This window comes from Sphaeramia orbicularis, chromosome 21, assembly GCF_902148855.1.
Source record: "Sphaeramia orbicularis chromosome 21, fSphaOr1.1, whole genome shotgun sequence".
In the NCBI taxonomy this organism is placed as follows: Eukaryota; Metazoa; Chordata; class Actinopteri; order Kurtiformes; family Apogonidae; genus Sphaeramia; species Sphaeramia orbicularis.
This window is the reverse complement of record NC_043977.1, coordinates 24,271,923-24,293,772: the sequence shown is the minus strand read 5'-3', so window position 1 is coordinate 24,293,772 and position 21,850 is coordinate 24,271,923. Positions and strand designations below refer to the sequence as shown.

The window sequence follows — 21,850 nt, the reverse complement described above, 5'->3', positions numbered from 1 at the left end:
CAAAAACTCCAGCAGGCGAATATGGCAGGACTTCAGTTCAGTTCAATTCACATTTATTTACAAATCACTTAAAATACGTATGCAACTTGTATCCATAATTTACAGCAAGATATGATTTTGTAAAAAGAGTAACCCCAGAAGCTATCCATAGCTTATAAACAGGGGTCCAAGACATTAAGCAAACAGTACAATTGATTATGAAGACAATCCCTATTTCTACCTAAGCTAAAACCTAACCCTTGCTCTAAAACAACCTAAGGTAATTCCATAAATACCGACAGTATAGAATTTAGACAGTATCAACACATCAGGCACATGAGGCAAAAATACAACGACACAGGCTTAAATTGAACAGATTTCAAAAGTAGTTTTTGTTATAATTGCTTTTTAAATACGGACAAGGAAGCAGACTCTCAATCTCATTCCAAATCTGCGGACCTTTAACTGTCGCACTAAGACTTGAGCATTTCAGTTTCTATTTCTTTCCCCTTATATGATGTTTCCCTCTTGTGTCATGTATGTGAGTTAAACAATTATTAGCCAATCAGTATTAAGTATTTATATGATTATGATATCCAATAAAATAGATTATTTTAACTAATACTGTAGTTTGGATTGAGCTGACTTTCACCGCTGCCTGTTTATAGTCACTACACTGAGAGATTATCTAGTGCTGCTGAATTGGAACTCCTGATGGAAACTTCATTCCTAAAGATTTTTCCTCCATGTATAATCACCTAAAAAGAAGAACTGTCCTGTTTTTGTTACCTTAGAATGAGTTATTACCTCCGCCAAGGAGGTGATGTTTTTGTCGGCGTTGGTTTGTCTGTTTGTCTGTGTGCAAGATAACTCAAAAAGTTATGGACGGATTCGGATGAAAATTTCAGGAAATGTTGATAGTGGCACAAGGAACAAATTATTACATTTTGGTGGTGATTGGGGGTGGGGGTGGGTGGGTGGGGCCGCTGATCTGCCTTGGCGGAGGTCTGCGCTCTATGGGCGCTTTTCTAGAAAAGATAGCGCAGACTTCCGCCACGGCAGATCAGTGCCCCACACACACACACACACACACACACACACACACACACACACACACACACACACACACATCCCCAATCACCACCAAAATTTAATCATTTGTTCCTTGTGCCAGTATCAACATTTCCTGAAATTTTCATCCAAATCCGGGGCACTGATCAGCCTTGGCGGAGGTCTGCGCTCTCCGAATGCTTTTCTAGTTTCTAAATGGGATCCCTTCAAGTTCTTCTATTAAATCTTTTTCCTATTTTATACTGCTTCTACATTGTGGCTCATCAGTCTACCTATCACTACTTGATTAATGAAGAAAGACAATGAAATCTGGCTAATGAGGTTCATTTTGTTTTCTGTTAATGTAATTATACGTTTCTTTTTTCTTTTGTTCAGACAAGGTATAGTTTTTAGCAGGTAACATCTAAAAACTATACCTTGTCTGAACAAAAGAAAAAAGAAAAGCATAATGACTATGAAATCTGTTTAGTCTATTTAATCTGCAGAAGCGTCGCATTAAAAGGGCAACCCTCAAAAATCTGAAAAATAAATCATTACGCTTCCAGTGTATCCTCAGACTAATGAAATGTATGAAAAACCTTGCACCAATGAACTTTTTCTTGCAGTCTGACCAGCAGGATGCGTTCTGTGGTCCTTCAGATGGCTGAGCTTTTCTATGACCACGTACTATATGTGACTATCCTGAATGAAATGAAAGGATCTCGTACTGTAGGTGGTAGGTGAAGGTTTCATGTGAAAGGGGTGTCAGGGGAACTGACAGGATACACAAAGCCTTTCACCCACATGGCACGCCGCAGAGATCCCTCCCATGTGCTGTCAGAGCCAAGGCCTCTACACTTATCAACCCATCCATTGTGAAATCAGCCGCCCTGGCCAACCATAGCCATGCAAAATACACCCCCTGCATTAAACACAATTTCAATCATCCTCAACCATCTCCCTCTGCCTTCCTCTCCCTCTCACCTCTCCCCTTTCCCTCGGCCTCTCCTCTTTCTTATAGTGAATAAACAGTTGTCACCGCTAGGTAGCTCAAAATGCAAATAGGGAACAAATGGATCCACTTGAACAGTCTTAATTACATGATATGTATTCCATGAATCACAAATGGTATAGTCCTAAAGATTCAGCTGCACAATATGGTGTCCTTTTAATAATTGATTTGAAAATAATGCCACATAAAAAGAACCACATCACGCTCCCTACACTCGCTGCATATCAAGTCAGGGGCTTCGCACATGAATACACAGGCACAGGTGAGAATAAAGACAAGAACCTTCTCTCTGGATGTGAAGACAACAGTCAGGTTCTTTAGGATCAGGGGTTCACTGGCACTGTAGGAGAAGTTAACTCTGTCGAAGGTGATGGAGCCTGTCGTGGGCCAGTCATGTGGAGGCTGGTTACTTGTTTCCCAGGGTGCTTCACTCTCCAGCTCTGCGTACTCAACTACTCTCTCCACTGATGTCATCTGTAAACAGTGTGAGGAAGGTCACTTATGAAATGAAGTAAGTTATAGTTTAATATTGACCCTGTTAAAAATGAAAGACATAATACTTCTAATAAAATAACACAACATTTGATCTTTGTCATTTATCATTTGATGTACAGCAATAATTAAACAACTAACAATGTTTTAAACGGAAGGATGAAACGTTCAAAAAATACATCCACTATAATGTCACTGCCCTTTACTGATTTCAGTATAATACATCAAATTTCTAGAGTCTGAATGTGTTCTTATTTGATAACATGTCCTTGGTGTGGTCCGCTGTTAAATTATGAGCAGAAGCTTTATAATTTAAAAATCTAACCCCTTTGTTATCAACAATAGTGTGGTTAGTAGCCTCTATAAAAGCAGTTACATATTTTCCACATATATTTTCACATGTCAGTAACTGAAATTGATGATATTTACATGTACAATGGTGGGAAAAAAAAGTTTTTGGACGCCCCATGCATTTGTGATATAAAGCATGTAAGAATCATTGTTAAGTCACTGAACCCTGCACATGCTCTGTTCCATCAAGGTCAAAACTGGACGTTTCAGCAAACAGTGAAACACATCTGGGGCATGGCATGTTGAAACTGTCAAGAATTTCATTTTGTTATTTTTTCTTGTTAACAATAAACTGTCTGTCTGATACACCCACACCTTTTGAAACAAAAAAAAAAAAAAACATTTTTCTGCAAATATTTCATGATAATATTTATAATAGTGTAAAATTTTATGGGTGTCTGAAAACTTTTTTACACCACTTTATAGTCGCAGAAAAAATTATTAGACCACCCCTTGTTTTTTTCAATTTCTTATTCATTTTAATGCCTGGTACAACTAAAAGTACATTTGTTAGGACAAATATAATGATAACAACAAAAATAGCTCACAGTAGTTTAATTTCAGAGCTGATATCTAGACATTTTCCATGGTTTTCTTGATAATAACCAAAATCACTTAGTTCTTACATCAATAGTTATGGCATTGTACTGACAAAAACAGTGCTTTTAGGCATTCCATGTTTTCTTTTCTGTCACATGATACACACAGGAGTTAGTACTTGATTGCATAACCATTGTTTTTGATGACTTTGGATGGTCTAATAATTTTTTCCACCACTGTATTTTGTCATTTCATTACATAACGCTGTTGCTTGAGTACTGTAGTCACTCTACAACACTGTTGGTAACATGAAACATACACAGGAATGTAATACTTGTTTAGAATGCTGCTCCTCTGAACACTTGAACAACGTAATGTTGTTTGAGCAGTAACCATGACGCTGTCCTACTGGTATTTCAAACAGAATGGTCATTTAACCAGTGGTCTTGATTATTAAGACTTTTGAAGGCAGTCAGCGGCATTATACATCTTTCTGTTTATTCTGTCTCAGTTTAAATGTTTGCTCTCACCATATTTTCGATCTCTGCACTTTGTCGGACACCCCATTGAAACATGCCAGTGAGTGTCACAGCATAGGACAGAGCCAGACCTACTGCACCGGGATCCAGTCCTGTAATATCAGCAAGACATAATAGGACACAGACATTCACACAATACATAAATACATACACATGCATAGTCTGTTTCCTTACAGTTGTGGTCAAATGGTCAAAAAATACCACCTGTCTTCTTTTCCTTCTCCTTCTTTCCTTTCCTGAGATCGTTTCCTTGATCTCAATGTAAAATCAAGGAAAAATGGTAGAAAAACAGCATTTTAAGATATTCAACCAAATATGTTCTTACTGTGTTGTTTCACGCAGACAAATAAAATATGACATCATTAGCAATTAAATTATACAGGAAATGAATGTATGCAACGGAAGCATAATTTGCTACAAACCCACCAGAATACATATGATCATTCAGAAGTTTATGTGTTGCAAATACCATCAGGGTAAATATATATGGATAATGTTATGACCCATAAATATAGCCTGGTTGTAAAAGAAGTTTTTTATCATACTAAGTCTGGTTGAATAATGGTTCAATGAAAAACAAATAAATACTTTTCAGGTAGCATTTGTCTTACTTTAATTTGCCGACAGAAGAGATGATTCAGTTTGGCCTTAACCCATAAAGACCCAAACATCCACCGTCGACTGATCTAAACTGTTTAATACCTGTTGATCCATTAATCCTATCAATCCATGTAAATAATTGGCATAAAATACAGTTTGTCATCTTTTTTTTAATGGTCATAAGATATGACCTATTTGGATATTCAGAGGCTTCATAGTTACCGTGGAAACAAATCTTCTACAGCACTGATTCACCAGTAAAACCCATGGAGTTTGACCAATGACAGTGGATGGAGACACTAGGTTTATGTTCAGTTAATGATAGATTTTGTTGAAAAAGTCACTTTTTCTTCAGTTTTCTCTGTTTTTGATTAAATAACCCTCGACTTTAATCTGAGCTTTTACGAATATCTACATGACCAGTAGATTAAATATAGTAAAATACCTGATTTTCATTGAAAAAACACAAAGTAAAGGAGATAATATTACAATAAATGGTGTGAATCACTTAAGAAAGGTTAAATATAGAGAAAAACTCATTTGGGAACTGCAACAAAAGTAGCACTAGGTCTTTATGGGTTAAACTGTAGTGAAGTGTGTCAGTGCAACAAAACTTTGGAACAACTAATGAAACTGTGGAAAATCGTGCAGCAATCACAACTTCACCTCAATCTTGATGTAGCAATAGCATAGAGCTGTTTGTTCACCTTTCTGTTTAATGTATTGTATAAAGTTCACACTTCACCATATTAGTAAGTTGTGGCAAGTCATGGAGATGGAAAAATGTGCCTCCTGACATGTTCATTGTTTGTTTTCGTGACTAGTCGAGTGATTGGATGTTGCCATCACAATTGTGAAACCAGGAATTGTGGAATGGCATTATCTCTGTTCATTTCGTCAAGGACAGTCCAGTGTATTCTATATTAAAGGAGATAAGAAAAGAAGCATTGAAGCAGCTTTCCTTAGCAATTAGAGACTTTGACCATCTCTTATCATGGGTTCCACTTAGAAACTTCCAGGTCATTTCACTCAGTTAGGCTCCTTACTAAGCAAATAAGACCATTTAACCACAACTCACAAACCACAAATTTGTCACTAGGGGTTTTATATTCTGTACAATACATGACACCGACACCCTCCTTCCTTTAATCCTTAGTGCAGAACCCCCCCCCCAAAAAAAACATTGCTAATAGGTAAATAAATGGAAGAAACCTCCTAGAAGAGCTTCCAGGGTGGACACAGCGCAGTAGGTGTTGTGTGTACAGAAATTTACACATATATTATATATATATCAATGAATATGCAGAACATAATCCAAGAGTTGATAAGCAGATTCCAGGAACTGCCAGTACTTGGAAGCTGCCACAGCTTAATATTGTGCTACATGTATGCAGATAGCATAAAAAGCCTTTACATTACCATCCCTGAGGTAAATGCAGCCAAAAGCAGTAATGGTGACAAAAACTGAACAAATTCCATCAAGACGCACAGCAAACCAGCGAGAAGTAGCCAGGAATAAAAACCAGGCCTCTGTGAATAAAAAAAAACACAAACACCGCATATAGTATTAACTACAACCTATAAGTTGCTGGAACAAATATATCTGAAAGGTATTGAGCAGGCAGTTCATATGTGTGATTATGCTTTTTAAATGAAATGAAACTGAAATTCTGTTTACCTGAGTGAAGATCTTGGTATTCATCAAACATTTGCTGAAAACCCTGCTGTACTTTAAAGGCACGGATGGTGGTCAGGCCTTGTAGAGACGAAGACAGATGGGAGAAGACAGGACTACGAGCTACACAGGCAGACAACAAATACACAAAGATCTGTGAAATTAGACAACCCTCAAAATGCATTTAGTACTTCCTCTAAACTAAGCACAAGGTTTTAGAATGCTTTTGCTTTGATGTGTGTAATTTAATCCAATTGATCGTGTTTTGCTTTCCATTAATATAAAGTCTAATTGTGTCAAAGTGTTTAAACCATACGATGTGAAATAAAAACGTCATTCTCATCCAGGAAGTCAAATTCATATAATTACTATGTTATGATACAAATATTAATTATACTCTGGCACTGATGCCAATCAGTTTTGGTTCACGAAAAGGCTGCAGTTGAGTTGTCTTTTGTTTCTATTTATTAGACATACAAAACTGAAGACAAAACCTAAATGTTTCCTGTGGGCTTTTTAATAGAACTTTTGTTCTATAAGATGATGGAACCTGTTGGCCAATGTGCATTTGGGCTCACTGCCCAGAATAAAATAAATGAACTAAGGCCTGCAGTGACCTAGTCATTCCCTCTTGGCTTTTTTCCTTTTGTATGTGATGGCATGAACTCCCGTCTCTTGAGGAAACTGCGTGTGGCCAAGCCATAGGCCACCGCCACCTTTAGCCTTTATGCTAATGACCATGGATTTTTTTCAATGGTCTATTAGCATTCCTGTGGTTGGCTTTTGTCTTAGACAACAAATGGACATGCCCACCCTCCCTTCAAAAAAGAAAAAAAAATTACTGGTAGACTCTAGGCGCTTGATGTCCCTGGAGGTCTGGAGGAAGTAGCGTCGCAGAAACAGGAAAACAACAAGCAGGGGAGCAATGGGAATCAGGATCCAGGGGATGATGATGGCAGCCACTGCAATTACCCCAAGGACTTGGAGAAAAACCTGGGTCAGAAGGAAAGATGATAGACAATATAAACCACGCAGCTAAACAGTCAAAAGCTCCCCTGGTGCTGTGCTGCTGTGCTGGGCTACCATTGGAGCAGTGAGGCCTATTTCTTAAGGGTGAACGAGAGAAAACCTTTCAGTTGTATTTGTGTGAGACCATCACCGCCACACAGTAAGGTAACAGCAGGTTATGGGACTGAGGTTATGTGACTCACAGTGTGAAAGGAAAACGATCACAGCACTAATTCTCACTTAGTAGCAGGTGAGAATTTACCACTTGGCCACTGCAGCTCATATCCCCGGCTCCCTTGGGCTTTCCCTTCAACACTTCTGGCCTGTAAGCCTCCCTGGCAGAGCAGCCAGCCAACAGGCATGGCCACAGTGACTGGCAGAGGGCTCTGGGAACCACACTGTGGGTGTCTGATACATCACACTCAAACCACACAGCCCTCAACAACACAGTGACTCATCACCCGTGTTAATGGCTATGTGACACATCTCGACCAGGATACCAGAGCTGCCTAAACAGGATTGTAAGCAATGAGTCTGATGGCACCGAGCACCCACATTTTCACTGTGTTTAGAAAATGAGAAAAAAGGAAACTGATAATGTCATGTTACGATTTGAAAAAAAAGAGAGGAAAAGTCACACAACACCATCTATCATTACAATTAAATACGATAATAATTGAAAATGTAAAAGACTCCTTGACATCTTCAACTGGCCTCTTAATAAAATAAATAAGAGTAAGATCATTTCCTCTTAACTGAAAGCTATACCGTGTTACATTTTTCATATTCGATTGATAGATGATAAAAATGAAACCTCACACCCTGAAATTAGACACATCCTAAGAGATGAATCCTAAAACCGAGAGATTAGGATCATACTGTTACCTTCAGTGGTCTCAGACTAGCCCAGAGAGATGTAAATTTAATTTAGCACCTTAATTACGGATGTTATCAGCCACTTAGGCGCACATTTAAGCATGATCACTTTCAGTGTAGTTTTGTGATGAAAAGCCACTCAATTCCATTTGCAGTTCAGATAAGAGGGTATTACTAGTCTAACCATTGCTGTAGTGGAGCCCACACAATCAAACAGTGAGTGGAAGCTACTGAGCACAACTGATCCCAAGAATTTCACAGTACATAAGTTTCAATCTTGGCCTTGATGGAAGGCTACCAGACTGCAAAGTGAGATGGTGGCACACAAGCCATTACTGCATGTTATCCAACCTTCCCTTGAGAGCTTCAAATATTAACTGAACAAATGCCTTATCATATATGCTCCTTTCCTTTCGCTCTTGTGCTGTTCATTAGTGACGCCGACGTTGCTCGATCATTGGCTGGATGGTTAATTGTCTAATTGGCCACATTTCATTCAGGGCCAGCTTATCTGACAGTGGGGTCATCTAAGGGGACAGAAGAGGAACAGGAACCATTAGATAGGAGTCCTGCCTCCTCCTGCTCCCTAGGGCCAGCTGTCGCCAGGACCCTGTTTGATGTGATCCATTTGCGTGGTCTGGCGCTTATCGTGTCAGCATCGGGAACACCGTGACCCCCACCCACACTACACACAGATGACTCCGATAAGTAATCCTACAAGCACACACCTCACCCCTCAGACCACGTCCATATCTGCTATGGAACCACACAGGAACAGAAAACTCCCAAAGCCACATCCCGCTGCACATAAAAGTGGATAAAAGGATGAAAGGTTTTGTATACAAACAGTTTAAATAAAGAATTACCACTAATTGCTCTTTAGCAAGAAAAGAAAGCTACCGCACGCATGTGATTCAGTCACTCAAGCAAATGGGTGCACTGCTGTGTCCAAAGACCATTCAGATCTCTGCTGACCCTAATTGCTTTATTTTCTAAATGATTCTATCAGCTCTTTGATGTCCAAGTAAATGTAGAAAATTGAAGTTAATTGCAATATTTGTGTTGAGCAATGATAGCAACTGTTGTTCCGCAGCACAAAATAAACACTTCCCTTTAATTAAACATCCCTCCGGACACAAGGAATCAGTATGCTTTTTACAACTCCTTTTTCATCCTCCCTTTATTTACTGACAGCGTGCAATATTTCCCCCTGGGAAAACAGTGCAAACAAATGGGAAATGAAGGGAAAGCATGGTAAAGAAAATTCCTCCACAGAAAGTCCTCTGTCATCGCTGGAATTTTTTTTACTCTACACTTTCCATGACAGACCAACACAATAAGCTGCAAGGGTCAGTGGTACTGAAACAAAACAGGGCTGTTCCACTTGGTCCCTGGAACAATAGAAGTGACCCAATCCTTTCTACTCTGTCTTTGGGCTTTATTTTAGCATTAAATGCCCAGATGCTGTGGCCTTTCTTTGGGAGAAATGACTGTAGACACCTCCTTCACATTTTCCCTTTCTGGGGCATTTTCACTTCATAAAGCTGCAGTCAATGTGTTTTGTGTGTGGTGAGGAGGGTCTGACACATACTGTGGTGGTCTCAGTCGCTGTCTACATTGGTGGCTCAAGTAGTCCAAGGATTAGGCCTTTGTGTGTTGTGAAAAGGTAAAAGAAGTCACTTATTTGGGCTCAGTCAAGCTGCTGATTTCCAACCCCATTTTGGAAATAAGAGAAAGGCTTTGAAATGTGTTCTCTCTCACTCCCTCTCTCTGCTATAAATCACTTGTGTCTGGCAAATTCATTCATTCGGTCATTGCTTTCACTCGCTTTCTTTAAAACAATACAAAAACGTTCTCAAACATGCAAGAAAACAACCACTCGCGGATATAAAAGTCGTTCGCAGAAGGTTCACGACTCCTTATTTCCGTCATACTGACATGTGGTAAGATTTGAAGATTTGAGAGACACTTTGTTATGTAAGTTCTCAGACTTAGACTCCATGGCCTGGGCTGAACATCTGAGTCAGAGCAGCTAAGGATCTGGACCACAGCATCTCCAAAGACCACACATACACACACTGGAAGCTTTTGCTGGCTGATGATCACCATTAAATGACCACGTGTGGTTTTGCTGAGTGGCTACTTAGAGCCATAGGTACACACACATATACACACAATAGTGTACTTTTGGGGTTCTTTTATTGCACACTAATACACCACATTCACAAGTGAAACCATGCAGGATAGTTCACCTTCCTCTCATCTTTCTCTGTACGTTGTATTTTTCACCTCATGCTAGGAAGACAATAGTACTGTCATAAAACAATGCTGAATGGGGATTTATGGAACAGCCTATATGTTTCCACACAAGACCATGTCCTGTGTTTCTCAGGCTAACCTGTGTAATGCCTGGAGCCAGTGCATTCTTCACTTCTTCTGTCACTAGCGTGGTAAAGAACCAGAGAAAGCCGGTGAAATCCCATCCTACAGCACTCACGGTTACGTCAGCAGTTCTCATATCCCACAAAGCCACTAAAGAGGCCTAACACACAATGTGCCACAATATAGAGTCACACAACGATCCACCCGCCAGTGTTTCTAAACAATAGCCATCTTTACTCTCTGTTTGTGTGTGTCTTTGGTGCTTCTGTGCTGAGTTTGTGTCTGCCGTAATATTAAACATACAAACACACTCCCACTCACACACACTATTTTGTCTTTCTCTGGATGATTGTCAGATTTATTGCTGTAATTTATGATTTACGAGCCATTGTTTGCGCATGTTTATAAGTCATTAATACTGGTGAGACTAGATGAGCTCCTGCTTAAAGTAAACTAACCATCAGCTGGTGTCATAGCATAAACATGCTGACAAACTGAATTGGCGAAGATCAGTAAGAAGACTTGTGAATGCAACTAGAGAGACCCCACAGTTAGTAGTGTGACTTGGTCAAGAGCCTTCACACAAAATCCTCCCCTGAAAAAGCCTTGTTTTCACCCCTTATTGTCTTGGCCTCTTCTTTTGCCCCCTCTGTGAAAATAGAGGCAACCCAGGATTTAAAGGTCAAGTCCACACAAAGGCTGACAGTCCCCAATGCCTGAGGTGTTTTTAATTGACATTTCTGTCTTTGTCCCCTGACCATAAAGAGGAAAGAGAATGAGTCTTTTTTTCCAATATACTAAATTACTACTAAATGAGACCTGTGAAAAAAAATAGGCTCTGGGGTGTAACCAGGTTCCCCCAGCTGGAGGGAATCCCCTTGTTAAGCAGCTGTGGGGGCAGCGCTGAGGGGCTGTGAAGTGCTTACTCCACCATAAAGGGGGAGGCTCTGGTGCAAATCCCTGCACAGAAGCGGCCTCTCCCCATAGAGAGAGATAAACCAGTTAGGGCATTGTTTATGAAGTTTCATTTTATTCCACCCTGACAACCATTTAAACAATGACTATGGGGAAATGTCCCTCCACGAATGAGCAACAATAGTCAGGATCAGTAGCTTTTCTGCACAGCTAATACTTTGATAAAAAGAGTGAAAATGGTCCTTCCTGAAAGCATTAAAGACTAGTCTATGAAAGACACCTGCAAACAAGAGGAGAAAGCAGCACAAACCAAAAGTGCTTTATCCAGAGGGTGCCACATTTGTCAACTATCACAATCACCCCAAACTTTTCTTCTATGGCAGAGAAAGTGTGGTCATTATATACAGTTTACATGTAAATCAAGAAATGTTGTTCTCTTTAAATTACAAAGGTAATCCCTAATATGTTTTTAACATGTTAGCTGTGAAGTGCAGTAAGTACCTTTGTGCAGTACAAGTGTGTTTTCAGTCATGACCTAGTCTACTTTCACTGCTTTTAGTTAGACCTATGGGCCTTCTACAAAGTTATTATTTTACTCCAGCCATTATTCACCTTATTATCAAAATGAGGGGAACTATAGCAGACAAAAAGCTTTTGTGCGTATGATCTTTTGTGCTTTCAGCATTTAAGATGGCTTTTGTCTAGTGTGAGATGGGTATCTGCCACAAACATCACTCAGGCATTGTGGAGGGGGGATTCATTTTCAGCGCGCCTTTGTTCTATTCTTTGGCCCTAACCAAGGAGCCACGCCTGCTCCTCTACCTCGAATTGTGCAGCGAACATTCCCTTCTTTGTGGTGCTAGGTGCATGAGCTGGCTCATCACCGCAGGCTTTCGTGGGAGATGGCTGTCACGGTGGCAGGGTGGCATTTGGTAACCTAACCTGGTTATGCATCAGGGTGGCCCTTGGCTACCAGGTCTAGATGACTGTAGAGCAGTAGTTGTATTGCACTGAGAGGGGCAAGTCCAGCTCTGAATCTGTTCCGACTGACCTGTCCCCTTCCCCCTCTACCACACCTCCAGCTCCACTCCTGCAAACACATCGTACGCCTGCTGCTCTCACTTCTTCTCTTTGCCACTCAACACATCATCCTTGTCAACCCCTCCCCGCCTCCCCACTGTTTTCTTCAACATCGGACCCATCACCCTGTGTCCCTTATTTCCTCTTTGGTACTGTTCTCTCTCCCAATCACTTGCTTAGACTCCTTATACATTCTCTGAAGATGCCGCTTCTGTTGTGTCACACTGAAGGAGCCACGCCCTCAGCCTATGTGCACACTTTTATTAAATCTGTGCAGGCGCTGGGCCGCGCTGGCGGGTAATCCTACAGTAATTGTTTCCAGATTAGGGGACCCGGACCACAAAGCAGGTTTAGCCAGGCATGAAATGGCCTCCCCATGCTGCAGCGCCAGCGACCAAACCTGCCGAGGTGAGACTCACCTGGATAAAGTCCACAAACGTCCATGGGAGCAGAGAGTCCAGGTAACCAATGTCCTTTGAAAACCTGTTGAGGATTCTTCCTGGGAAACAACACAAAAGAAATGATTACACGATGTTGTGTTTATGACTGAATCACACAACCGACAGAAGAGTTGTATTAAATTGTTTATTTAAATTTGGTCGGACAGAACTAACAAAATAAAATCAGGTGGAAAAGAGTGTGAAGTACATGCATAGGGGACACAGAACAAAGATCTTTATGAATGCAGTGTTTGATTAGAATTAAAGAACAAATCAAAGTCAAATACGTATGTGCTTCATCCATTAGCTGCCACCCATAGAAAACATCACATTGTTTGTTTTAATTTCCTTCAGTCTCTTTGGACTATTGTGCAACTGTTACTAAAGTCTCCTTCAATTTAACAGAACAGAGCGTATACACTGAGCGTGATGTCAGATGGAAAACAGAGGCCTATCTAGATTAAACAATGAATCATTATTTGTCTTGCATTTCATAAAGACTGCCCTACTCTTGGCTGAATATGTGAGGCAACCTTTTGTTTGAAAACAAAAGGGCAACAGAAGCTGCGTACCTGCCTTTATGTTCTGAATGGCAGTGTCAGTGACGTTAATTGAGTTGCCTCCAATCTGCTCAGGTGTTCATTATTTTGGCTGGTGCTCTGCAGGTGCTGTAGCAGCCCTTTATTGTTACTCCTTCAGTAACATTGCTCCCCTATTCCTTTCCCAAAGCACATAAGATTACACTCCAGCTGCTTTCACACACTGTTTACAGCAGGGTCAGTGATAACCAATCCCCACACTACACTACCTTAAAGGCAGGGAAGACAGAAAGGCTTTCTCTATCTTTGTCCCTGAAGGAAGCCCTAAAACTCTGAAAGGTAGACAAAAACTACCTGAGCAGTGCCAGCATTTCCACTGGGCTCAGGTTAAAAAAAAAACAAGCTGCGGATATGCCATGGGTAGTCTACGTATTTCACTATTAAAGTCCCTCTAAACTGGTATCATAATGTTTCATACAGTATTTAAGTAGCAGATTGTCTCTTACTGTGACACGTCACTACGCAAACAATAATATCTATGAAAGGAAAATGTAAATAAAGCACAACACACACTTAGGGCTCAACCCCTGATAAAGTGAAACTAATCATCCGGGCACACACATGAGTTTATCTAGGCTCACAGAATGGGCCATAATGCAGGGTGGGTCTTGGTAAGAAACCTGTAGAGGGATTGGCGGTGTCGCACATTGGCAGAATGTGTTGGTATGGCACTCTGAAGGCGTGGTGGAGCCAGGGCACTACTGACCTAAAAGTTGCCTCCCGGCCTCCCAGTCAGTCCTAAGGAGGTGGGCCCTGTAATCACCTCTCTCCACGGCCGTAAGCAGCTTACAGCTTTATCCAAAATGCCACTCCCGCCTAAAAACATGCATGCAGACGAGGCCGGGCTCCCCATAACAGCCATTGCATAAACCCAGCCAGAGCATTATTCCCCGCAACAACCCAGCAATGCTCCAAATCAGTACTGATTCAAAGTCAAGTGGCGTAAGCATGTTGTACACTTGGAGGCAGACTAATCTTATTCACAGTGAGTGCCCCTTTAGCATACAGACATCCTGAGGGGAGGGTTCAAGCAAAGGGGTAGAACTGCTACTATACTATGGTAGAATTTCCCTGCTTAAGTCTAGGAAAAGGGGGGAGTACTTGTCAAACTGTGTCTGAGAAAGATCCAATAATATTTTATGTAATTTTACTGTCTAAGCCATAGATGACCCAAATTCATGCATATCATACAAACAATGCCAATAAAAAGGGATAGGTTTCTCCTGGTTACATCATACCATGGTTAGAGGGTGTTAGAGCAGAGAACATCAGTCAGCTATCAGCTGTTTGACAAGCGGCTCAATTGACAGAGTTTCAGAGGGGATGAAGTAAAGACCCTTCTCCATCCTGCACAGACTATAGAGAGGATACATTACAGTGATGCAGTTACACAAAGACATTCACTGCATGGAAATGCCTATGAGGTAAGATCAGCATGGGACAATGGCTTCAATCACTATGGGTGGTTGTCAACAATATCACCTATTGTGTAAAGAGGGGTATAGACATTTCAGGATATCAGCAGCATTAGTATCAAACAATTTCTCATGGTTTAAGACTCCAGGGGTGATTTGCACCACTTTCTTAGGCTCAGGAAATATCAAGCCCTCCCAACTAAGGTGGCCCCTTAGGTGGAGATATTAGGTGAGCAAGGCCCCCAATCACACTTAAAGAAGTAGAACAGTGGGGTTCGGCTAGAGCAGGGCGTGTGGCAAATCGCTGTTCCCTGTAAACATCAAGATAAGGGGACAACTCAGAGCCGCTCCATGTGTGGGCCCCAGTGCAGTTGGAGGGGCCTTTCAGTGAGGCAAGTGCGATAATGAAGGAATACTGAGGAGGGGGCTGCCAAGGCTGGAGGTGGCACAGCTCACCTGCACTTCCATGAAGGGCCCAGGGGCCTGGGGCAGCCTCCCACCGCCGGCGCCTTGCTGCCAATACTAATACATTCTAAATCCATTCTCTTCGCTCACACCGCCAGGCTCCTGCAATCTCCTCTCCTTCCCTTTCATGCAATTAAATAGTGGAAGTGCCGAGCGAGGGGGAGCCCTATCAGCCATACTGCACACACACACACGGCTCCATCTCCACATTCAATTTACACACTTCGATATCATCATCCTCTCTGCAGTACTTCTTCCACTTCGCTCTTAACACTCTTGCATCCCAGACCTGAAATACAGACATTAAAAACATTGCCTCTGTAGACACAATTAGAATCTCACATCACTGACTACAGAAGATCTAATGTTCCCTGCGTCAACAGCAACTGAGTGACACCCAGAGCTGAGACGGCCCACTATCCCGATGTGAAAGAAGAGCATGTGTGTGTATGTGTATGTGTGTGTGTGTGTGTGTGTGTTGACTGAAACTCCACTCGTTGACTGTGCTGATGAGCTGAAGCCCTGGCCTGCAGTCTCTGAGGGGATTAGCCCACTCAATGACACTAAATTACAGGGATCAACATCAGCTCAACACATACACCGCTGTCTGTGCTGCTCCAACTGGATCACATTTAGATGAACAGCTGTAACAAGACTTATTGCTAAAATCGCGCAACATAAATGTACTTTTATTCATAAAATAGAGAAAATAGGAGGTGGCTTTTTTTTTTTTTTTAATCAAAATAATCTCAAAGTTATCATATACTATTGTTACAAAATAAAGGTTTAATCACACAGAGCCCCCAACTTGCAAATCTCAACACAGCACAAAAGATAACATAGACACAGATACAAATGGCGCTGAGGCATTCAGTGGCTGATACAGAAGAGCTACAATGACTCTCCATCAATCATAATTCACCACTGCTGTACTCTATTGTTACAAGCCACATTCATAGAATAACAAATAAGACCTTTGTGCAGCGACGCCTGAAATGGTAACCTTTAACTCTGAGGACAGCTATCAAACACAGGGCCTGTTCAGCAGCAGCACACCTATCACTTACACATGTAAACAGTTGTCAAACCCTTAACAACACATAAGGCACCCAGGTACAAATGCAATACTTAAACTTATGACAAGGCTATAGTGGCAGCGGGAGCACCTAGAGAAGTGACAGTGATTGTAAAGTGGGGGGGGGGGGGGGGAAGAAAGTACAAGAGAAAAATCAAGAAGAGTTGACAAGCGGAGTCTTTGTTCTATTCTTTACAGAGCAGGAGGAAAAACATTGTAAATTAGAAGGACTTATTTTTGTATACAGTAGATAATAAAATGTCAAGCTCATGTTTAATCTACTGTTAAGTGAACAAAAGACAAAGAAACACACTCTCTGGGACAGTTGTCTATAAATCCAGTCAAACACACGGTGTTATTTGTCAAACCTGGAGGCTAACCTGTAATGACTGGACCGGTCATACAATAGTTACTGATAGCAGCACAACAGCAATCTGATAACAATGTCTGTTAAGCCTCTCCTTTGCTGCGCTATTAAACAGATTATTACATTATTCAAAATGTTTGTTCTCATCCTGTGTGTAGATTACCAAGCAAGGCACACCCAGATAAGATGTAAGGTAGTCCACTATGCAACACAAGAGCAGCAGCAAAAACAAAAGCCAAAGATTAAGACCTGTGGTGTTTGCTCCTAACACAGCTTTGTAAAGGAAAGCTCTGCCGCTACACCCACTCCTAATGCCAGTAGAAACCACAAGCTCCTGAACACCCTCAAATCATATTTAGACTTGTGTTACCAGCTTATTATGACTCATTATACAGATACTAGTTTCCTTCTTGTTAAGAATTCCCACCCGAGCTGATTGTGTTGTACATGCATGTCACTATGAAGAGATTAGGCTGAGTAATTATCTGCTGACAGGTGAACAATGCTCCAGAAAAATTAAAGTTATCAAAGTGGGCCACTTGACAGTTGACTTTGGATGTGAATGATAGATGACAGTGACATTACTTGGCCTAATTAAAAGAGATTTATAATTAATAGACAAGACAAAGATGAAATTATAAGAGTAAAACATTTTGAAAATACTCTAAAATGATCTGGAGTTTTTAATTATGTGTTATTTCCGTGTACTTCAAACGGTGGTGCACTTAAAGCTAAAGAAAAGCCAGAAAACCCTCCCTGGGTAAAGGCTGACTGACTTGAAGTGTTTGCTCACTTTTAATATCATGTCCATCTGCCCACTCCATTGACCCAACAGCTACAACCTACAAAACTAATGAAACAATCGAAGATTTCTGATACAGTGCACAAGACAAATATGTCTGTATTTGCACAGCTCTGTAGTCCAAACACAACGCTGTCCAAGATCTAGTGCAAACAGTATTTATTCAACGTAATTGTTTGCTTTTTTGTCCTGGCTGACAATAAAAAAAGATAGCATTCTCTCAAATACATTACGGCTTAATATTAAGTCATGTCACAAGGTTTTGGACTGAGTTGGTCTGTGGGTTACACAAATTGTGCTTGACAGCAGCAGTTATAATAATTCCATTTGTAGGCTGATGTTAAATCTCAGAGATTGAAAAAACAGACACAAAAATATGACTATTTGCAGTTTGGTATTAGCAATAAGAGACGTGGGATTAATAATTATCAGTTAATAAATGTGATGCATTCACAAATTACCAAATTAACATTTCTATTATTATTATTATTATTATTGTCATTATTATTATTATTTTTATTATTTATTATTATTATTATTGAGTTAAAAGCCAAGATTATGGATATTTGTAAGACGATCCATGCATGACAAAGTCAGTAACAGTCTGCTCTCTAGTGGTGAGATGTTAGAATGTTAGAACAATCATTTCTACAGCAAGTAGAGCCCAGCGGATGTTGACATTAATGAATCATCTCATCATTCCTGTCATGCATAACCTTTACTATCCTGCAGATGAGGAGCCCATTCACAATCACATATGAGTTTATTATTTAAATGTGCCGTTTTTAATAGGAGTTTAATTTGGAGGTGAGGTACTTACCAATCGGATTAATATCGAAAAAGTGAACTGGGGTCCGCAGGATGGCATGAAACATGCTGTTGTGCAGGGTCTGCGCTGAGCTCACCAGGACATTAAAGAAGAGTAAGCTGCGTAGGAAGCCAAACACAACTGAAGTGGCTGTTAAACCTGACAAAAACAGAGAAAAAAACATCATAACAAAACAGTGCTATCCTTGTGCCTAATTGAAGGTCAACGATGAATCTGAGATACAATTATTAACATAATGTATGACAAAAACTGATATATTCAATTTTGTTTTTATTTCAGTAATGGCTTTTTTGTCCATTTTTGTTTGTTTGTTTTCATTGTGAGTCTATCACTGTGAATACAAAGCCTGAAAGGGTGAAGAGGCAGGAGTCAAAGAGAGACAATCAGAGTAATCCAATAGTAGAAAACAAGAAAGGCACTGCTATCTCCCTGTACAGCTGAGGCCCAGGTACACATACACTGGGCCTTGAAGGCCTTGGGCCACAGCCAAAGAAGTGTGGATCTGTTCAATGAATGGCTGGCGTATTCAGAGCCTTAACAGTACACAAAAAGCAATGTGTGTTCAGTGAGCTTCACCTGCGTAAACACCTAGGTACAGGTCAAGGTCCAGCTGCCGAGGGAAGCTGCCATTGAGGTGCTCTGTCACATTGATGTGCTTCTGTTCAGAGGCCCTGTGAGTCAGTCACAAAAGAACCAAAAATCCACAAGGACAAATAAACACAACAAAGAAAGAAAGATACAACGTGAAGGCACTATACAAAACTCATTCCTTCTTTTCTGAAACACAAGGTCACTTACAACAAGAGACAAATAATGCCAAGAAAAACTGTTCAGTTCAATCGTCTTCTATTAAATCATCAACCATTTCCAGTCGGAGTAAATATGTCAGTTTACGTTTCACAACCATTTTCCCAGGCAATAATGTTTTTCACAGCGCATAAAAGAAACAAAATCTTACCAGTAAGCAAGCCACCAGTCCTGGAGAATAAACGTAATCTAAACAAACAAAAAAACACAATAAATTAATCTCACTTTACCATCTTAAATACAGCACCACAAATAAAGTACTTACCACAAATGAACTACTCACTGCTTACAAATTACTCCATTTAACTGGAGATAAATTATATTTTGTAATATTTTAAAGTGACAGGAAACCCACAACGAAATTTATTGAAGAAATTAACTCACATGTGCAAGTGCATTGAGTAAAATGAGGATGAAGAGGACCAAGAAGTTAGCGCCTGCTCTGAAATATTTCACATACATACGCAGGCTGATGTTTCCTTCTGAGCGGTTTTCCTCCATTGGTTGCACTACCTATAGATAGACACTAGTGTCAATGCCAGTGATCCAGCAACACTTGAGATTAGGCTGTCATGTGCAGAAGAGAAAAGATGAGTACATTCTGCCCTCTAGTGGCCAGAAGGACACTCAACAAGGCTTTTTCTCACAGTAAGATTAACCATTTCTAAATCTCAAGGATCCTCCCTTCCGTCTGAGTCACTTCCTTTAAAGACCAGGCAAGAGTCCTTCATTCTGCTCAGTTTTCTCATGAATGAAACCATCTAATCAGAGCAGAAATGATCGAGACCTCTAATTAATGAATCAGTGGCGACAGTAGAATGTCTTAACATTTACTTAATATATCCAATAATAAAAGTGATGCATCATTTATGTGCTGCAACATGACACAAACTACAAATAAATTTATCCCAAAGGTCTTTTTTCACTGTATGACCTACCGTTATATAGTATATAGTGTATATATAGTACAGTGGTTCCCAACCTTTTTTGGCTCATGACCCCATTTTAACATCATACATTTCTGGCGACCCCAGACATTCAAAATTGAGAAATTGTTTTGCTAAAATTAATTTGTTTTTGATCATGTAATAGTTTGCTATACTGTACTATGTTACTACATTTAGGCTATATAATGTATATTATTATGGATTTGAAAGATAAATATTACCACAGTGCTTCAGTTTCAACTTCAGTTCATCATGCATTTTATGTATTGTGATTGTCTCTCTCAAGTCACCATATATTTTTCTATTAGTAATTTTTTTTAATTTTTATCAATTACCAGAAATTTCAAGCAACCCCATTTGAATTCCAGGCGACCCCATGTGGGGTCCCAACCCCAAGGTTGAAAAACACTGATGTAGTATATTTAGCAGTCCTGTTCCCTCTATTTATCATAAAACAATTATGATTTTATTTATTCTGTGCTTTTTTTCAATATTCCTATCTTCTTATGATTTTATTATACACTCTTGCTCATAAAACAGGAATATTTTTCCTTTCAGATACATTCCTTATTTTATTCCTATTTCTACACATCAGTAATGACTTTGAGCAAGTACAGTGATTACATACTGAGTCCCAGTTACACTTTATCTACCGAGAATAAATCACATTGTCACAATAATTTTATAAGAGGTTAAAATAAAGTATTTTCTCACAGCTTTATGTATGTAATGTATGTTATGTATGTAAATACATTTTGAAGTGATGAAGTAATTGGGAATTTTTCTTATTTAAGTATCTGGGAGCAGCCATGGCCTGGATGGCTGGAGAGTCGGCTGGAGAGTCAGCTTGTGACCGAACGGTTGCCAGTTCAATTCTCTGGACTGGTGGAGGGTTGTTGGCTGATGTGCCCTTGAGCAAGGCATTCAAACCCCACCTCCCATTTGCTCCCCGGGCACCTGATATGGCGAGCCCACTGCTCCTAGCATGCAGTTTGTGTGATGGGTTAAAGGTAGCCGACAAATTTATGTGTGTGAACCAATACTGACTGATTCTGTTCTATTTATATTTTTGCTGTTTTCCATTCACAGGAATTTTTCAGACTCTCACAGAGGATTGTGGGTATTATAACAGCACTGAGGATGTATCCTTGACATGTCTCCAAAAGAAGAGCTCGGTCCATGGAAGGATTCTTGAACATTGGAATGGGCTAATTCTGATGCCGTAGCTGTATGTGAATGAATGCTTTACTGATCTTTCCTTGTAACTGAGAAACAGTCAGATTTTTGTCATTTAATGTTTTAAAGGTACCCACCAGAGCTAGCGGCTCTGTTCCCTCCATTAAAGAGTGTCGTGAGGAGGAGAGGGAGGACATGGAGGACATGGAGTTGTCTGACACAGTGTGGGAACAGCGAGAGACCATCCCAGAAATGGGGGTCATGAGCTGCCTCTCCTCCTCGTGGTTCTCCTCTTCCTTCAATAAAGAGGTGAAGTCCAGACCAGAGCTCTGCAGTTCAGTATAAGTCCCCCGTACCACCATGTGACCCTGCAAAAGAGATGAACAACAGAAGGAGAAGAAAACTGATATAAACATTCATAGGCATTGT

General features: G+C 40.4%; 1 protein-coding gene across 4 annotated transcripts in view; it reads right to left on the bottom strand.

Moving 5' to 3' along the window:
- Positions 1 to 21,850, bottom strand: part of LOC115412371 (multidrug resistance-associated protein 4-like) — a 45,195-nt gene that overhangs the window by 10,740 nt on the left and 12,605 nt on the right. For all 4 annotated transcript variants that reach the window (XM_030124858.1, XM_030124857.1, XM_030124856.1 and 1 more), the window contains 11 exons: positions 21,559 to 21,789; positions 19,683 to 19,811; positions 19,450 to 19,487; positions 19,068 to 19,162; positions 18,483 to 18,629; positions 12,919 to 12,998; positions 7,081 to 7,231; positions 6,242 to 6,361; positions 5,983 to 6,093; positions 3,955 to 4,055; positions 2,324 to 2,515 (listed from right to left, as the gene is read on the bottom strand). In XM_030124858.1, the coding sequence (XP_029980718.1) occupies positions 2,324 to 2,515; positions 3,955 to 4,055; positions 5,983 to 6,093; positions 6,242 to 6,361; positions 7,081 to 7,231; positions 12,919 to 12,998; positions 18,483 to 18,629; positions 19,068 to 19,162; positions 19,450 to 19,487; positions 19,683 to 19,811; positions 21,559 to 21,789 (1,395 nt within the window). The remainder of the gene's footprint in view (positions 1 to 2,323; positions 2,516 to 3,954; positions 4,056 to 5,982; positions 6,094 to 6,241; positions 6,362 to 7,080; positions 7,232 to 12,918; positions 12,999 to 18,482; positions 18,630 to 19,067; positions 19,163 to 19,449; positions 19,488 to 19,682; positions 19,812 to 21,558; positions 21,790 to 21,850) is intronic.